Source organism: Mesoplodon mirus (assembly GCF_964341445.2).
Source record: "Mesoplodon mirus genome assembly, chromosome: 16".
Lineage (NCBI taxonomy): Eukaryota > Metazoa > Chordata > Mammalia > Artiodactyla > Ziphiidae > Mesoplodon > Mesoplodon mirus.
Genome location: NC_138992.1, coordinates 48,198,985 through 48,216,194, shown reverse-complemented (window position 1 = coordinate 48,216,194; position 17,210 = coordinate 48,198,985). Strand labels below are relative to the sequence as shown.

At 32.5% G+C, this 17,210-nt stretch overlaps 1 protein-coding gene across 1 annotated transcript in view; it reads right to left on the bottom strand.

Annotated features, from left to right (window-relative positions):
• Positions 1–17,210, bottom strand: part of MMP16 (matrix metallopeptidase 16) — a 342,393-nt gene that overhangs the window by 185,601 nt on the left and 139,582 nt on the right. Inside the window, exon 2 of the mRNA XM_082601441.1 lies at positions 4,902–5,050. Coding sequence (XP_082457567.1) covers positions 4,902–5,050 — 149 coding nt within the window. The remainder of the gene's footprint in view (positions 1–4,901; positions 5,051–17,210) is intronic.

Below are 17,210 nucleotides of genomic sequence, written 5' to 3'. Positions count from 1 at the left end.
GTAAATAAAGTAACAATAATCTTCTAAGCAAGTTTACAGTAATGTTAAAAGCCACCATATAGGAAACAGTATCCATTAGCTTCAGTTAAAAAAGAAATTAATTAGTTGGGCATTCATGTCAAACATATAGGGCTACCCATTGCATGACTCCAAGAGGTTCCTTCAAGTTGTAGTCCATGCCCCTGATGTCCCTATAGTGGGGCTGCAGGTAGGCAGCTCCTCAATAGAATAAGATGGGAATGTCACGCTTTGGGGTTGGGGCTGTGCCACATATATCTACCTTTACCAAGGGAAAAAACACTCAAAAATATATATTGTGTGCCTTATGCATTAGTAATCTTAGAAAAATATTCATCAACATAATATATTAAACAGGTTTCTATCCTCCAAACATTTCCAAGTTCTAATGAAAGGTAAGAGTAATACCTATGATTATAGTTGTCCCAAGAAATCTTTCTAGAAATTTTAAAATATGCTTATATTTATTACATTAAAATCCTTAGGCTTTGCTTGTATTCAAGTTCAATAATCATGAAGAAGATTTTTCAAAAGAAAATTAACTTAGGGCTCAAAATGTAGATAGGCTGATAGCTCACTCTGATCCAGAGTTTCTTTTTTCTATCAACTCATTAGCCACCTGCGTGGACTCACATGTTATTCCCAAAACTGAAACTGCAAAGTTAAAGTACTTAAAAACCCAAGCACAGAGAATAAGTGTATTAAACCTCCATAATCTGCAATGTGAACAAAAGCTCTGTTAGAGTGTCACCTCTTTCTTAAGCTTTCACCTCTCACCTTTTACCTTTTGGAACGGGGCTCTAAGGACCCTGCTCATTTAGCTGTTAACCAACCCTCTGCAGCTACCAAAATGTGGATTGACCTATGCTATAATGTTATAGCTTTGAGTACCACTGTTATGTTAAAAACTAAGAAAGAAAAAACTTTACTGATTGATCTATCTTTTATATCCAAATTGAAAATGAAGAGTCTTAACTTGATAATTTAGACAAAAGAAAAAAAATCATAGAACACCTGGATAAGTAAACTAAAAAGCTTGTAGTTCTTGATATATCTAAATAAATACTTGAATTCCAAAATCAGGAGTTCAAATATCACTACAGTTTCATAATAATTCTTTGAATAAAGCTACTTATTCAGTTTGAAAATAATTTTTAATTAAGACAAATTTCTGGGCAAGATTTAAATAAATTAAACAGAATTACTAAGATCATCCAGTATATATGTATAAATGTATATATGTTTGTATGTGTACACATACACACACACACACACACACACACACACACACACACACACATATATATATATATATATATATATATATATATATATGGAGAGAGAGAAAGAGATAGAGATAAAAACAAAAAGAAAGATCACTTTACAAATCCCATCAAGTATGCTTCAGGGCATAACATTGTGCACACAAAAAAAGATAAACTAAAATTTTAAAATACTTATTATTAATATTATAAAAACATATTAGACTCATTCTTATTATTGCCTTGCTATCCTTTTCCGTCCTTGCAAAACACTGCATTTTTATGCATAACATAGATTAATTCACTTATTAAGGAATTTAAGTGAGCTTGCTTACTAAAATTAGCTAAGTAACCAATAATTTAAAAGAACCATTGCAACATATGATAATTAGCTCATTTTGGGTGGGGATGGTATAAGTATTTACCACTACTATCTCTCCAATACCAATGTTAATTAATTCAAAAGCTATATAATATGCCACTTAAGGTAATAACCAAATTTGTTGCTGAAAATGGTTAATTTCTTCAATGTAATATAGGGATTATTATAATTGGCATCATTAATTTTAATTACCCAAGAATTATAGATTGAATCCATCAAATCTCTGTCTTCCAAAAAAGAATATAATTACTTAATTTAAAAGCAATTGATTTCAACAAGACTCTAAAATTAGATAAATGTTTATGGCATCTGAAAATGAGTCCTAAGACATTATTTTAATACTGATGAATAATTCTAGGTCTCTCATTTTACTACATATTTTATGTAATAAGACTTAGATGAAAAAATTTATACATTATAATTTGACTATGTAAAATAATAGAATGCAATTTCAGCATGGATTGTTACCACACATTCATTTAATATTACAGAAGCACAGAAAATTGCTTAAGTAGCATGATTATAGGGATTATACTTACAAAAATGGTACATAATTTGAACTGAGTACCCTGAGCAGCAATACCCCAAGACTGGGGATACATCAGTGGAAAAAACAGACAGGAAGCAAATGAAGCTGCTTCTAGTATGAAGCAGGGTTTCTAGTATGAGTGACAATGAGAATGACACAGAGGACAGAGGAGGCATCACGGTCTAGGAAGGGAAAGGATGAGGATTCAACAAGGCTTTAATGGGTTCACCTAGAAATAGCTACCAAGTGTAACACTCTCTTTAAAGAGAAAGATAAGTTTTTAATTTCAAAATAACTGAGTTAGAACAAAACTCTTTTAAAGAAAAAAAAAAGCAAGCAGAAAAACTGGTTGGTTTTAAATTTAAGGCTGCTTATTTAGTTGATCTTTTCTTTATAATGCTATAGCTCACAGAAATGTTACTTTAACACCTACACACTGACACATTCCTTTCTCTTGGTCTGGAATCTGAGACACTGTGTGCCAGGAATGGATCCGTGTCTTTCTCTGCACCTCTGCATTTTTTACTTCATACTGCTGTTCAGACCCTTTTCCACGTGAATGGTCCAAATAAATCCTGCACACGTTCATCTTCCATTATCTCCTGATAAAGACCTTTTTCTAGCTATTTTAGGGAATCAAACTTACCCATCCTGAGTGTTTTCAATGATTAGCAGGGGCTTTCAAAAGTGGGGGGAAACCCAAATGACAGCTTTTATAGGGCTCCACTCTCTCAATTTTAGTATCTAGTAATAAACATATTAAAATTATTTGTTTCCCAAGTCACCATTTATTGTATTTTTAAAAACTGTGTCATAATTTCCAAAAAAGTGAATTAGAAGGTATCAGCTCTGTGTTAGGGAACAAGAAAGCTTGTCCAGAGCACTTTTTAAATTGTTGGGATAAAGAGTGTAATATAAATGGAGTTCTGTATTGTACACAGCAACGAAACACAGGGCTTGCTGGAGGTTTTGCTTATTAATTTAACACTATATTTATCTTGGATAAGAGGTATGTTATGACTTAAAATGAACTTTTGATAGTATACTATTAAGAGAGAATTGCAATGATTACAGGGCAGTAGATCCAAAATATCAAAATTGTATTCCCAATATTAATAACAGGTTTCTCATTCTCACAGAATGCATTATATTAATTCTTCATTCTGTTTTCACAGACTCAAATCAAATTCAATATTTAAGTATATATTAAAAATGTTAGGAGAGGTAATGTATTTATTTATTTAATTTTTGACATCTTTATTGGAGTATAATTACTTTACAATGGTGTGTTAGTTTCTGCTTTACAACAAAGAAAATCAGTTATACGTATACATATGTCCCCATATCTCTTCCCTCATGCATCTCCCTCCCTCCCACCCTCCTTATCCTAATTTAATTTTTTCAAACTGCTTGAAAACTGTTTAATCTTCAAGCCATTGTTTTATGTTTTTTTCTGTTTTGATGAAATAGAAATAGTATGACTAACATCATACTTTAAGTGTTAGAAGGCAAAATACAATTTTAAAATTATATATTAAACTAATTTAACATGTAAGAATTAATTATATACGCCTGAGTCCGGGCACTTCAGGTATTTAAGAAAAATGTGTCATTTCTCAAAGGTACACAGCATGGTATAGTGGAAACTTCCCCAAATAAGTGTCAAAAAATCTGGACTCTGAAGCTAATCTGGACTTCAACTAGCCTTTGACTTTCAGTTTTCTACTTGAAAAAGTAGAGAGAAAAATGTATTCTTATCTTCCCTATTGTGTAGGTTTAATGTGTGTTGATCATTATAAATGCTGAAGTAGATTTACTTATGAGTATCAAAGACTCAATGAATACAAATAATTCGTCCCTGCACTAAAAGAATTAATAATTTCCTCCTTTGCTGTCTAGAAACAATAATGCTGTTTCATAGTGTATTTGTGGTAAAACAATTTATGACTGTGTCTAGCTATACAGTTAACTTGAAGTTCCTTTGAAGAAGAGACTATGTCTTTTGAATCTGCATATGCCTCTTTCACAGATAAAATGCCCAGTAAAGAGTGACTCGTTGAATAAATAAATGAACAAATGATTGATAAAACAATAAATAAAATAGCAAATATTATTCAAGAGTAGAAATATGCCCTTTGTTACTAAAAGATTGAAAGCACAGACTTTTCAGTGAAAACTCTTCCCTTGATTTAACTAGTATGAGAATTGTCACTAGCAGAAAGATAGTAAGCTATTAACTGGCTCTCTGATTCCCTCCCCCTCAAAAACAGAGCCCTGATTTGCAGTTTCCTATTTTCCTCGGTTTCAATATTTTGACTTTGGCCAATTTCAAGCTACTGCTGTGATATCATTTAGGGAAAGAGATGTGCACCCACTACTCCCTCCAGCCATACAATCCAGCTCCAGCACATCACTGATCACCAATCTTCCAGTAGTGGCTTCAGCTGTACATCTACTTTGACTCCCATTGTTGGTATTTTCTTTCCTATTTTGAAAATGTATTCCTAAAGTCCAGGTGAATAAACTTAATTTTGTGTTTTAATTTTTTATGAAATCTCAGGGGAGTGGATTTAACATAGGTTAAGTTCCAAAGAAACGTTCATGAGACAAATCATTCCATTTGTGGTTGGTTGAGTTCACTAAGGGATTTTCAGACCACTTAGTTTGGTTCAAGAGCTGAGAAAGAAAGAGTGCAGATGCCATTACTTACTCAATTGTGTTTCGGTCCACTTTTCCTGTCATGTTAATGCCGTAGAACTGCTGCATCGCAGCTAAAGCAGACTGCATGGTCTCTGCAGAGCGCAGCACCGACATTCTGGGGTCAGTCGGTGGAAGGTAGCCGTACTTCTGTAACCAAACCTGCAATAACAAGTACACCTCCTTTTAGATCAACTTCACAATTTAACAATAATTTTATGGTAATTAATTTCTGTCTATAGTTGATTTTTAAACTTTATTTCCTCTTCTAAGGGCATATATTATTTAATTTTGTCTCTTTTTAACACATATTATGTAGTTTAGGTTATTTTAGTATAATTTCAGTGGTTGTTACAGATCTTTCTAACATACACACAAACTCTAATTGTAAAGAAAAAGATTAATCATGTGTCTCAAGCTTACACTGTATAGAGTACTATAGTAAATACTGGAAAAAATCACAAATAAGATCATCCCTGCCCTCTAGGAACTCAACTTCCCAAGATGAAGATATTTTTTCAACAATATGACTCCACTGAGACATCTATGTTGAAAGGGGAAGTTAATGTGCATATGCCACATCTGAAATGTCATTTTCCTGAATAATTAACCACTGACTACAGCTGTTACTAGTAGCATCATCACATGTAGACCGATTATTCTATAATGACATTTGGGGTATGAATTCTATGCAACTGGTCTATCCAATTGTAGCTAGATATCTTCAAGGACAGGGAACAGTTTCTCATGTAAAGGATATACTTTCATTTATTTACAATGATTCACTTCAAACCAAATCATGTAAGTGACCAAACTTTTCACATACAGATAAAATCAGACTATTTAGTTGAGAATATTTGGCCCTCTCCTTAAGGATATCATTATTTTAATTCTGGTCTTCGCTAGCGAAGAGATATTTGGGAGGATAGTGAGAGGAAGATATTGATGTTGAGCTCACACCCAGTCGTGATTACAGCCAAAATCAGAGTCATTTAAGGTTAGATTTAAAAAATAACCAAAACTTGGGTTATCTGGGGAGGATCTCTACCAGAGAGTGGATGTTTTCTAGTTTTACAATTCTATGCATTCATTTTAAATGCACAATCATATGTCCAGCTCATATCCCATCCTGCTGTCCCTTACTTCAATCGTTCATAAGGCTCTAAAATTTCTTGAAGTGCAGTGAACTACCTGTCAAATTGAGAAAGGCCAGGTAATTCTGCCTTTGGCACAGAATAAAAGCTGTGCTATTTAATGGAAGGTATTCACCAGTATGTGTTTCCCCTCCCACTTGAGTCTATTCGTCATATAACGATCCTGTGAAGTTGTAGCTTTCTCCCAATACCTGATACACTTCTATTATGACCTTACAATTAAAACACAAAAGAGTTATTTTCTCATTGAAAATAAACAGCAATTACAGAAGTTAAATTTCACCAAAAGAAACAGACATTAAATATATCAGCTTCTTAACATGTAAAACACAGGTGGAATCTTTTGTGGTATTTCTAAGAAATTGACCCCCCAAAAGTTCAGCACAACCCCTTGAAAATAAGATAAAACATTTATTCTAAAACTATTTAAGGGATTAGCAAATGCATCATTGTCAGGAAGGTTTACTGTTGAAATTCCACCTAGTAAACTCATCTACTACATAGTGAAAACATGCCCAGACACTCTCCTCATCTAATCTATAATGAATAGGCTGCTAGGGAAGACATATATTCAGTAACCTAGTCAAAAGTGGTACAGTCTGAAATAGACTTTTTTTTTTTCCTGAATGGAGACAAAATTTCACTGGTAATATATTGCTTACTAGGAAATTCAATACCTATTGTCAACCAATTTCACCCAAATTAGATTTCATCGTGATTTTTAATAGTATACATGCACAAATATTCTGAAACTGAACTCTTTTTTTTCCCATAACACTTTATTTGCATCCATTTCTCACTTGCTATAGAGTAAGGAATCTTGTTGCTAGGTTACTCAAGGGTGCTAAGCTACTGTCAATCACGTTTGTGAGAACAGCAAAGAAAAAATTGTTAATAAGCCCTATGATTTACATACAAATAAAGACTATAAAATATATGAATTTTAAGTGCATAATGAAAAAATAGCATGATCTAAAAAATATGTATTTGATTTATGCCTTAGCCTTTCAAACAAATAAGTTAGAATTACATAAAAAATAAATGGTGATTTTTCTCCAAATTCTTTTTTATATTATGTCATTCATCATGAAAGGCTGTTCTTCCAAATGAATAAGAAGTGAATAACTATTTTTAATTGTAAAATATCAGAAAGGCTAAGGGATCTCCCATTGTATGATCAAAGTCTGTTTCTTGGCCAACAAATCAATGTCAATAAGATTATGGGTCACTTTGAGTTGTCCATTCTTCATAACATTGTTCTTTGTTAATCAAGAAATCTTTTCTGACATCATCAATAATTGATCAGGAATAATTCTCAATTAAAATTTGTAATGCATCTTTCAACAAAACAGTGGAAGATCAAACATGACTATATTGGTGTCACATTAGAGTATGAAATCAGCAAGCCCTCAATAACATTTCTTATTGAAGCAAAGCCTGTTGTAGACAATCTTACTCTAGGTCAAGGTAAAAAGAAAGTGACTATACCTACAATGCTTTCAAGTAGTAATTTTATCTTCAGTGCTTCTATATATATATAATATCCAATGTATAAAATACAGATGAAAACAAATATCTGCTTAAATAATTTTTTAATCACCAAGGGGATATCCTCTCTTGAGTTTGCTTTTGTTTTCTATTATTTCATTTACGTTGTTGAGACCACAGAATTCTGAGCGTCCAATCATTTTTGGTAAGATAGGAAAAAGTCTGTACCAAACAGCTCTAAATAATAAGATGCTAATGCTCTTTGTATGAGAATAATTTGGTCAACATGGTGATGTAAAACTAGCCAAATACAAGCCGTACTGTACACTCAGCATCAAGGGTAGAAAATCACTCTGGCCGAAATTCATAGTGCTTTGTAAACACTGACATTTAAGTTTCCAATGAATTAAGATCAGGTTCAAAAAGTGAAGATCAGGAATAAACACTGGCTCAAAATCATCAAAGAAGTATAAGAGTCTCTGGTATAAGCAACCTTATTCTACTCTATAGAATAAAACGTTTGTTGTACAAACAGAGCAAGATAGGTGGCTTAGCATTCCATCATTCTATAGTAGTGAAAAATAAGAAGTTTGGGAAATTGGGATATGATAGAAGTGACATAGAAGAAACCTTTCTTTATAACTTTTTTGTTTTCTACTAAATTATAATATCTTATTTGATAAAAAATTAAATCTACAAAGTAAAATTTGAAGGTACACCTTATCCCTTAAAGACTATGCCATAGACATCCATCCTCATACACTGTTGTATGAAATATATACCTATTTTGTGCCTTGATGTTTTTTCAATGTTTTCAAATGCACATAATGGATAATTAAGGAAAATTTTCTTTATGTGTGCATTTGGGGGAAATGATATTGAATGTGTAGGGTCCATGTGAGGCTTGAGAATATATAAAGCCACCAGCATAATTCTTGCTCAGTAAGTCATATTATTATTTTATGCTTACTAATTGTTCTGAGTTCTTGAAATTGTTCCTACTGAAGTTAAGATTTGTCCTTGGAATGGGCAAGACTGAAAATGCAGGTGAGATTTAGGTAGTCAGAATTGTGATGAAAGAGAAACTACAGAATCACATATTGCTTGAAAATTCCCCAAGTCCCAAAACAAAAAGGAGAAATGTAAAAAAAAAAAAATTGGCAAATTAGTCTTTATTTTGTTTTCTTTGCTTTGTTTTATTTTGCTCACTGGATTGACGTGCATTTGAGAGCACGGAAAAAATATTAGGAGGCAAAAAGTTTTCTTTGAGGGAAAACTTGACTCCTTTTACTGTCTAGGATTCAGCCCATCTCATTATCACTAAAACAGGCAACTACAGAACCTCAAATGGTGCAACAAAATCTAACCTTGAATTACATTCTCTGTGTTAATAATGTATTCAAATACCTTGTTGTCTTGTGGACAAAACTAATTTCCTACACTTAGGGATTACGTAAATGGAGGAAAAACCAGAGGAGTTATTTTCTCTGCAGAGCAAGAAGATATATCAGGCAATAAAAGGCAAACACTTAAATATTAAATTCTGTGCGAATAGATATTGCCTTTACTAGATTCTAATGATAATAAATAATAATAAATAATAAATAATAAATAAGGAGTAACAGGCACACACAATTTCAGTAAACTCATCAAGAAAGTGTCCTTGTCTCAAACATTTCATGTAACCATATAGTGAAACCTCTATTAATTGACTTAGCTATCCATATCCATATATCAGGTTGGTATCCTGAAATATGGCTTTCAACAACAATAACAACAAGGAGGAGACATTAATAGTTCTTATGCCTAATGGCAAATGTAAGCAGAACATTTTTAGAATATATATCCTTATTTAATCTCTCAGGGCAGTACTGAAATCAAGAGAAGTAAATTTTCTTCCTGCTGTTGAGGCTAATAAGTTTATCAGTACCTTAATATAAAATTAAGATATTACTACTCACTTACTCAAGTGAATCACAAAGGCAAAAACCCTAAATCTCCCTCGCTGACAGGACCCAACACATTTAAATGAGAGAACACAATGAAATGAAACACAGACATCCTTCCCCCTGAAAAAAAAATTAAATGATTAAAGTAATAAATTTATTAGGGCATGAAGGGATGTATTTTAGATATTATAGAAATTATTGGAGAGGAAGAAAAGGGAAGTAGGGTTTGGAATTTTATTTAACCTGAAAAATCACTTTGCCAGTCCACATTCCTATTTGTGACTGAGCCAGTTATTTCAGGCACAGTTCCATTTCAGCTAATGTTTGGTAAGACCAAATTCAAGTTTCATATACCCAGTGATTATATGATCCAAATGATAGTACTCAGTATGGAAGAACAAAGAAACGGGTGATAAGTATATTTTTATGATAACAATCACTTCCATTTATATAATTATGCATTTTTATTATATTGGGACATACATTTTAAAAATTATTGGCTTCATGTTAAATTGAACATATTTACTAACAAAAATATTTAAATCTATTCTGATATAATTAACTGAGTTTCTTAATAAAATGCAACTGGAAGAATGCATTTTAATAGTTAAGTTCTCATTGTTATCAAGTTATTTTCCATTTTCAATATGAAACTTCTAAACATACTTGTAAAATTCTGTTATTAAACAAAATAAACAACTAAAACCTGATCACCCCTTATTTTGTGGTACCATCAGCAAAGTTAGCAAAAGCTTGAGGACATTTTTCACTGGCATTCCATATATTCACTGGTTGTAAAGAGTGGCAGAATTTAGGACCTAAATTGTCTAGTCTGAAAAGTGGCTATAAATATGAATTATAGCTACCTATTAACCAAAAAACGTATGTGGGAGCAGTCATTCAGAATTGGTCAAATTGAAAATTCATAGGATAAGTTAATGAGGCAAAAATTAGCCTTTCTGTTCATTCAAAAATCTAAAGGAACTCTAAATCACCATCTCATCCCCACCATGAATGAATCAGTGTTTGAAATTTCATATATAGTATGCAATTTCTTTAGAATTATACTGTCACTTAAATGGCTTCTTAAATGAAAATGAAACAGTGGAAGGACCAAAATATACTCCACTGAGCACCTTACCAATCAAGAGACACTGTCAACTGGACAAAAAGGTGGAAAATAGCTGGGGTCATTAGTAAAAGTTATAATGATAATCATGACCGTATTTTTTCACCTTAACATGAGATTCTCTAATTTATGATAGAAACTAAAAACTTAGGATGTAAAGGTTAAGGAGACTTTTATCATTCTGCATAAAAGTGTAGATGCAAGATGGAGGGGTTATGGGGATATATGTATACGTATAGCTGAATCACTTTGTTATACAGCAGAAACTAACACAACATTGTAAAGCAATTATACTCCAATAAAGATGCTTTAAAAAAAAGTCAATTGTACTTTGTATTTAGCAACTGTGGGAGTGAAGGCCCTCAAACAGTAATGGCTGAACTCTAGTGATTGAAACAAACAAATAAACAAACAAACAAAAAGACAACAGCCCTTAATGGGATTCCATTATATGTTAGTTATTGTGCTGGAAAGTTAGAGTACTGCGATACATTGTCTCCTTATCTGTCTTTACTGTGAATTTTCTAAAAGACATTACTTGAGCCTAAGTCATTTAGATGATGGACTGAACTTGTCTTTATTGGGCTGGGGTGGGGGTGGGGTGCAGATTTAGCTTCTTCGAGGTAGAGGTACAAAATGTCTTTGAAACTTAGGCACAAAATACCAGAGCATTGTATTTAATACACACATCCACACATTTATGCATGAACTCTCCTATCTATAAAATAAGAAAAAATAAACTTCACTTTTATTTAATGCACAGATTGATTCTGGTTCCCTCACTTGGACAGACTTCATACCTTCATCACCTGTGTTCAAGCAGGTGTCCTGAGGGAGGAGTTGGAGTTCCACAGTACAAACAGGTTTAGTGTGTCACCTTCAATAGTTAGCTCAATTCCAGCACATCGTGAAATACAGCTATTTTAAAATGGATTTATGGATTAGTCATTTTAAAAAGAAGAAATTTTATAATGCCTTGTGATGTGATGGAGAATGACCAAGAAAATATTTTGTACCACATAGATGTTTCCTGCTTATCTCAGGGCAAAGTACTTAAAAAGTTGTCACACATAAATTTTGCATTTCTTTTACAAAGACACAAAAGTACTGTCCTTTTCTGTAAAGACAAGAGGTTGCAAATAAAGTTGACTTTTGAACAATGTGGGGGTTGGGGAGGTGACCCCCTACACAGTCAAAAATCTGAGTATAACTTTTAACTCCCCCCAAATGTAACTACTAATAGCCTACTGTTGACCAGAAGCCTTACCGACAACATAAACAGTTGAATAACATAATTTGTAAGTATGTGTATATTTACATATATTTTATACATTTGTGACATGCCTTTTGCTTATTTTTTTCGGTATTTCTAGGCTATGTTGTTCATCTGCAAGGTTTTTTCAAATTGCCGTAAATTGCTAAAAATTTTTCCAATACATTTATTGAAAACTTTGCATGTAAGCAGACCTGCACAGTTCAAACATGTGTTGTTCAAAGGTCAACTGCAATATACTACTCAATAGCTACATTAGGAGTATGAATAAAAAGAACATATCTGTCCCATCAAGATAAAAGTGATGTTTTAGCAATTAGGAGAAAAAAATGCTTTTGAAAGAAATATGTCCCACATAGAGAGTATTGTTTTAAAGATGCATGTTTGGAAGTGTTTCCATTATCACATGAATTTGTACTGAAAAATATAAATACATCACCTATTAAAACTGCCTCAGAATTTCCTACTTTAAAATTCCAGAAACAGAATTTTCCACCTGTAAAATAACCTGCCAAAAGAATAATTTCAGTAGGTTGTAAGTCCATTTGGTAAAAAATATGAGAATGCAACACCTTTCGATTTGTTTTTAAGAACAATTGATAGACATGAGGGAAGATGAGAATTTACCACCTGAATTTTTCCGAAAAACCTTTGCATAACTGATGAATAAGATTATAGAATGAGCCTAGTGACTTGTAGTTATCTAATGACATAGATTTTCTGTTGCATTTACATATCTTTATGAGGTATCTTTTTGTCCATGGCAATTTTTAAGAAGATTACAAATATATGGATCTTATGCTTAGTGAAGTAAGGCAGACAGAGAAAGACAAATACTGCATATTTTCACTTATATGTGGAAACCAAAAATAAAGACAAATGAACAAATATAGACTCAAAAACAGACTCATAGATACAGAGAACAAACTAGTGGCTACTAGAGAGGAGAGGAGTAGGGGGAGGAGCAAGATTGGTGAAGGGGATTAAGAGGTACAAACAATTGATATATGTATAAAAAAATAAGTTGCAAGGATGTAATGTACAGTACAAGGAATATAGTGAATATTTTATAATAACTTTATATGGTGTATAATCTATAAAAATATTGAATCATTATGTTGTACACCTGAAACTAATATAATATTGTAAGTTGACTATACTCAAATAAAAAAAGAAATAAACAAATCTTGAAAATGCCATATTTTAAAGTATTAAATCAATATTTTCAAAATAATGAAGCATAGTCAGCCATAGAACTCTCCATGAAAAAATAGTTCTAATAAGAGCAAAACAATATAAATGAAATCATTATGTAAAATACAAAGATTATTATTTAATTTTGTCATCCTTAACTTATCTTACTATTTCCATTTTGAGTATGTTTTTTAACATATATAATGTTTAGTTAGTCAGTTCAAAGATATAATGGTAAATAAGATTGTGAAAGTTAAAAAAAAATGACTGATGGAGGAATGCAATAGAAAATGCAGAGATCAATGATCTGATAGAAAGAAGCTATTCTATGTTTTAAAGTGAAGCTAATTCCTTAAATTCTCTCCATGACATAATTACTTACTCTCCCTAAGGGATGAGAACACAATCTATCAATATCTATATATATATATATATATATCATATATATATTGATATATATATATATATATATATATATATATATATATATATCAATATCTATATATATATGTCACTGGCTGTGACAATTCCCAAGCTTTTCCTTTCTGTCAGGCACTATTGAAGCTACTGAAGTCCTGTAGAGTAAACTCCCTAGAATAACTTCCAAGACATTCATAATTTGGTCTCCAAGTATGCCTTTGTTACTTTGTTGTATAGAGTGCATTTTTTGGTCACACTGAAATTTCAGTTCCACCCCCAACAGACCTCCATAATAATAATAACTGTTGCCAGTCCTTTACTGTCCACTAGGTACTAGGCAATTTACATGCATTATCTTTTAGCAATTCTGCAAGTTAAGCATTATTATCTCTATTATCTCTATTTTATAAATGACAGAATAAAATCCCAGAAAGATTAAATAACTTACCCAGGGACACACCAATACGAGAGGAGTAATCAGTATTCAAATAGAGATCTGACTATACCCAAGGTCGACTTTGTTCTTAGACATGGAAGAGACCCAGCTGCCTATCTATATCCTAGGAAATGCTAGGAGACATTATTCACATTTCAAAATGAGAAGGCAGACCATCTGAAAACATATCTACAATAACTGTGAGTTTTTGTAGTTTTTACACAAACAAAACGTTCCATTTTACATCATGAAAGGAGCTGTTGTTGCCTATGTTCTGGATATAACACTAGCTCCTACTTCTGAGGGCTTCTCTAATTGACAATGCAAACAGCCTTGCACTGTCCAATTTGCCTAGCTCAACTAATATTCTTATTTCCATGCCAGAATACTTATGGCCATTTCTGTTTTGTAGTTTAAAAAAACACTACAACCATCTTTGCCAGAGAATTATCCTTTCTTCTCACTCCATTAATTACTTCCCAGCACTTTCTACAATAATAAGACTACAATAAGTCTCAGTGTTTCTGGTCAACTCTATCTACAGTTTCCTCAGTTATCTCTTCTAAAATTAATCCTTCAAATCCCATATACATGTTGATGGCACACCAATTTAACCCTTTAATCCTGACCTCACCCTAATGCACAGACTCTGCTATCACACTGCTGTTTAACACAAAAATATAGGAATCATCCTTAATTCTCCTTTTTCTCACCATTCATACTCAATCCATCATCATGCCTTAGCTCCAATTTTACATTGAATAGAAACTCTTATTTCTGCTGTCACTCCTTTGTCCAGGGCACCCACCAGAAATTACAAGATTCTCCAACTGGCCTCTGTGCTTTACATATTACTACTATTCTCTCTCCTTCCCCAACTAATATGAAGTGTTTTTTGTTTAACTACAATAAAATATATGTAACTTAAAATTTACCGTTTTAACCATTTTCAACAGTAAAATTTGGTGGCATTAAGTACATTGTTAAGCACCCATCACCACCGTCCATCCCCAGAGCTATTTCATAATTACAAACTGAAATTCTGTATCCATTAAATAATAACTCCCCATCCTCCTCTTCTACCATTCCTTGGTAACCACTGTTCTACTTTCTGTCTATGAATTTGACTACTCTACGTACCTCGCATTACTGGTACATACAGTATTTGTCCTTCTGTGTCTGGCTTATTTCATTTAGGATGTTTTCAACGTTCATCTGTGTTACAACATGTGATATTACAAATGTAATTTTTAAAGCTGAATACTATTGCATTGAATGTATATACCACATTTTATTTATCCATTGATCCATTGATGAACATTTGTGTTGTGTCCATCTTTTGGATATTATAAATAATACTGTTATAAACACTGGTGTACAAATATCTATTTTAGTCACAGCTTTCAGTTTTTTTGGGTTATATCTAGAAGTGGAATTACTGGATTATATGGCAATTCTAAGTAAAATTTTTTTAGGAATTCTCATACTGTTTTCCTCAGAAACCTCACTATTTTACATTCCCACCAGTAATGCACAAGGGGTTCTATTTCTCCACATCTTCTCCAACACTTTTTATTTTCTGTTTATTATTGTTTTTATAATAGTAACCCTAATGTGTGTGAAGTGGCATGAGCTGTCTTTTTAAGTAGATCAACCTATATCATTCATTTGATTATAAACCTTTAGGAGTTACCCACCAACTGAATATAAAATTCAAACTTCTTACTGTGGCCTACGAGTACATGCACAGTCATGGTTAACCCTTTAACTTTTCTTTTCTTTTTTGGAACTAGTGGAGCTAAAGGGAAATTAATATTTATTGATCTTGTTATGTATCAGACACAAAACTTATCTCTTAGTCTTTTATTTTTTTATGATATTTCATATATATATATATATATATATATATACATATATATATATATATATATATATATATATATTTAATTGGGGTGTCATGGTTTTACCATGCTGTGTTAGTTGCTACTGTACAGCAAAGTGGAGTTCCCTGTGCTATACAGCAGGTTCTTATTAGTTATCTATTTTATACATATTAGTGTATATAGTTCAATCACAATCTCCCAATTCATCGAACCCTCCACTTCCCCACCTTGGTGTCAATGCATTTGTGCTGTACATCTGTGTCTCTATTTCTGCCTTGCAAACTGTTTCATCAGTATCATTTTTCTAGGTTCCACATATATGCGTTAATATATGATATTTGTTTTTCTATTTCTGAATTACTTCACTCTGTATGACAGTCTTTAGATCCATCCACATCTCTACAAATGACCTAATTTCATTCCTTTTTATGGCTGTGTAATATTCCACTGTATATATGTACCACATCTTCTTTATCCATTCATTTGTTGATGGGAGTTTAGGTTATTTCCATGACCTAGCTATTGTAAGTAATGCAGCAATGAACATTGGGGTACATGTGTCTTTTTCAATTATGGTTTCTCTGCCCAGTAGTGGGATTGCTGGGTCATATGGTAATTCTATTTTTAGATTTTTAAGGAACCTACATACTGTTCTCCATAGTGGTTGTATCAGTTTACATTCCCACCAACAGTGCAAGAGGGTTCCCTTTTCTCCACACCCTCTCCAGCATTTATTGTTTGTAGATTTTCTGATGATGCCCATTCTAACAGGTGTGAGGTGATACCTCATTGTAGTTTTAATTTGCATTTCTCTAATAATTAGTGATGTTGAGCAGATTTTCATGTGCCTCTTGGCCATCTGTATGTCTCTTTGGAGAAATGTTTATTTAGGTCTCATGCCCATTCTTTGATTGGGTTGCTTTTTTTTTATATTAATATGCATGATCTGTTTATATATTTTGGAGATTAATCTGTTGTCCTTTGATATGTTGGAAAATATTTTCTCCCATTCTGAGGGGTGTCATTCCATCTTGTTTATAGTTTCTTTTGCTTTTCAAAAGCTTTTAAGTTTCATTAGGTCCCATTTGTTTATTTTTGTTTTTATTTCCATTTCTCTAGGAGGTGGGTCCAAAAGGATCTTGCTGTGATTTATGTCATAGAGTGTTCTGCCTATGTTTTCCTCTAAGAGTTTTATAGTGTCTAGTCTTACATTAGGTGTTTAATCCATTTAAAGTTTATTTTTGTATATGGTGTTAGGGAGTGTTCTAATTTCATTCTTTCACATATAGCTAACCAGTTTTCCCAGCACCACTTATTGAAGAGATTGTCTTTTCCCCATTGTATATCCTGCCTTTTGTCATAGATTAGTTGACCATAGATGCATGGGTTTATCTCT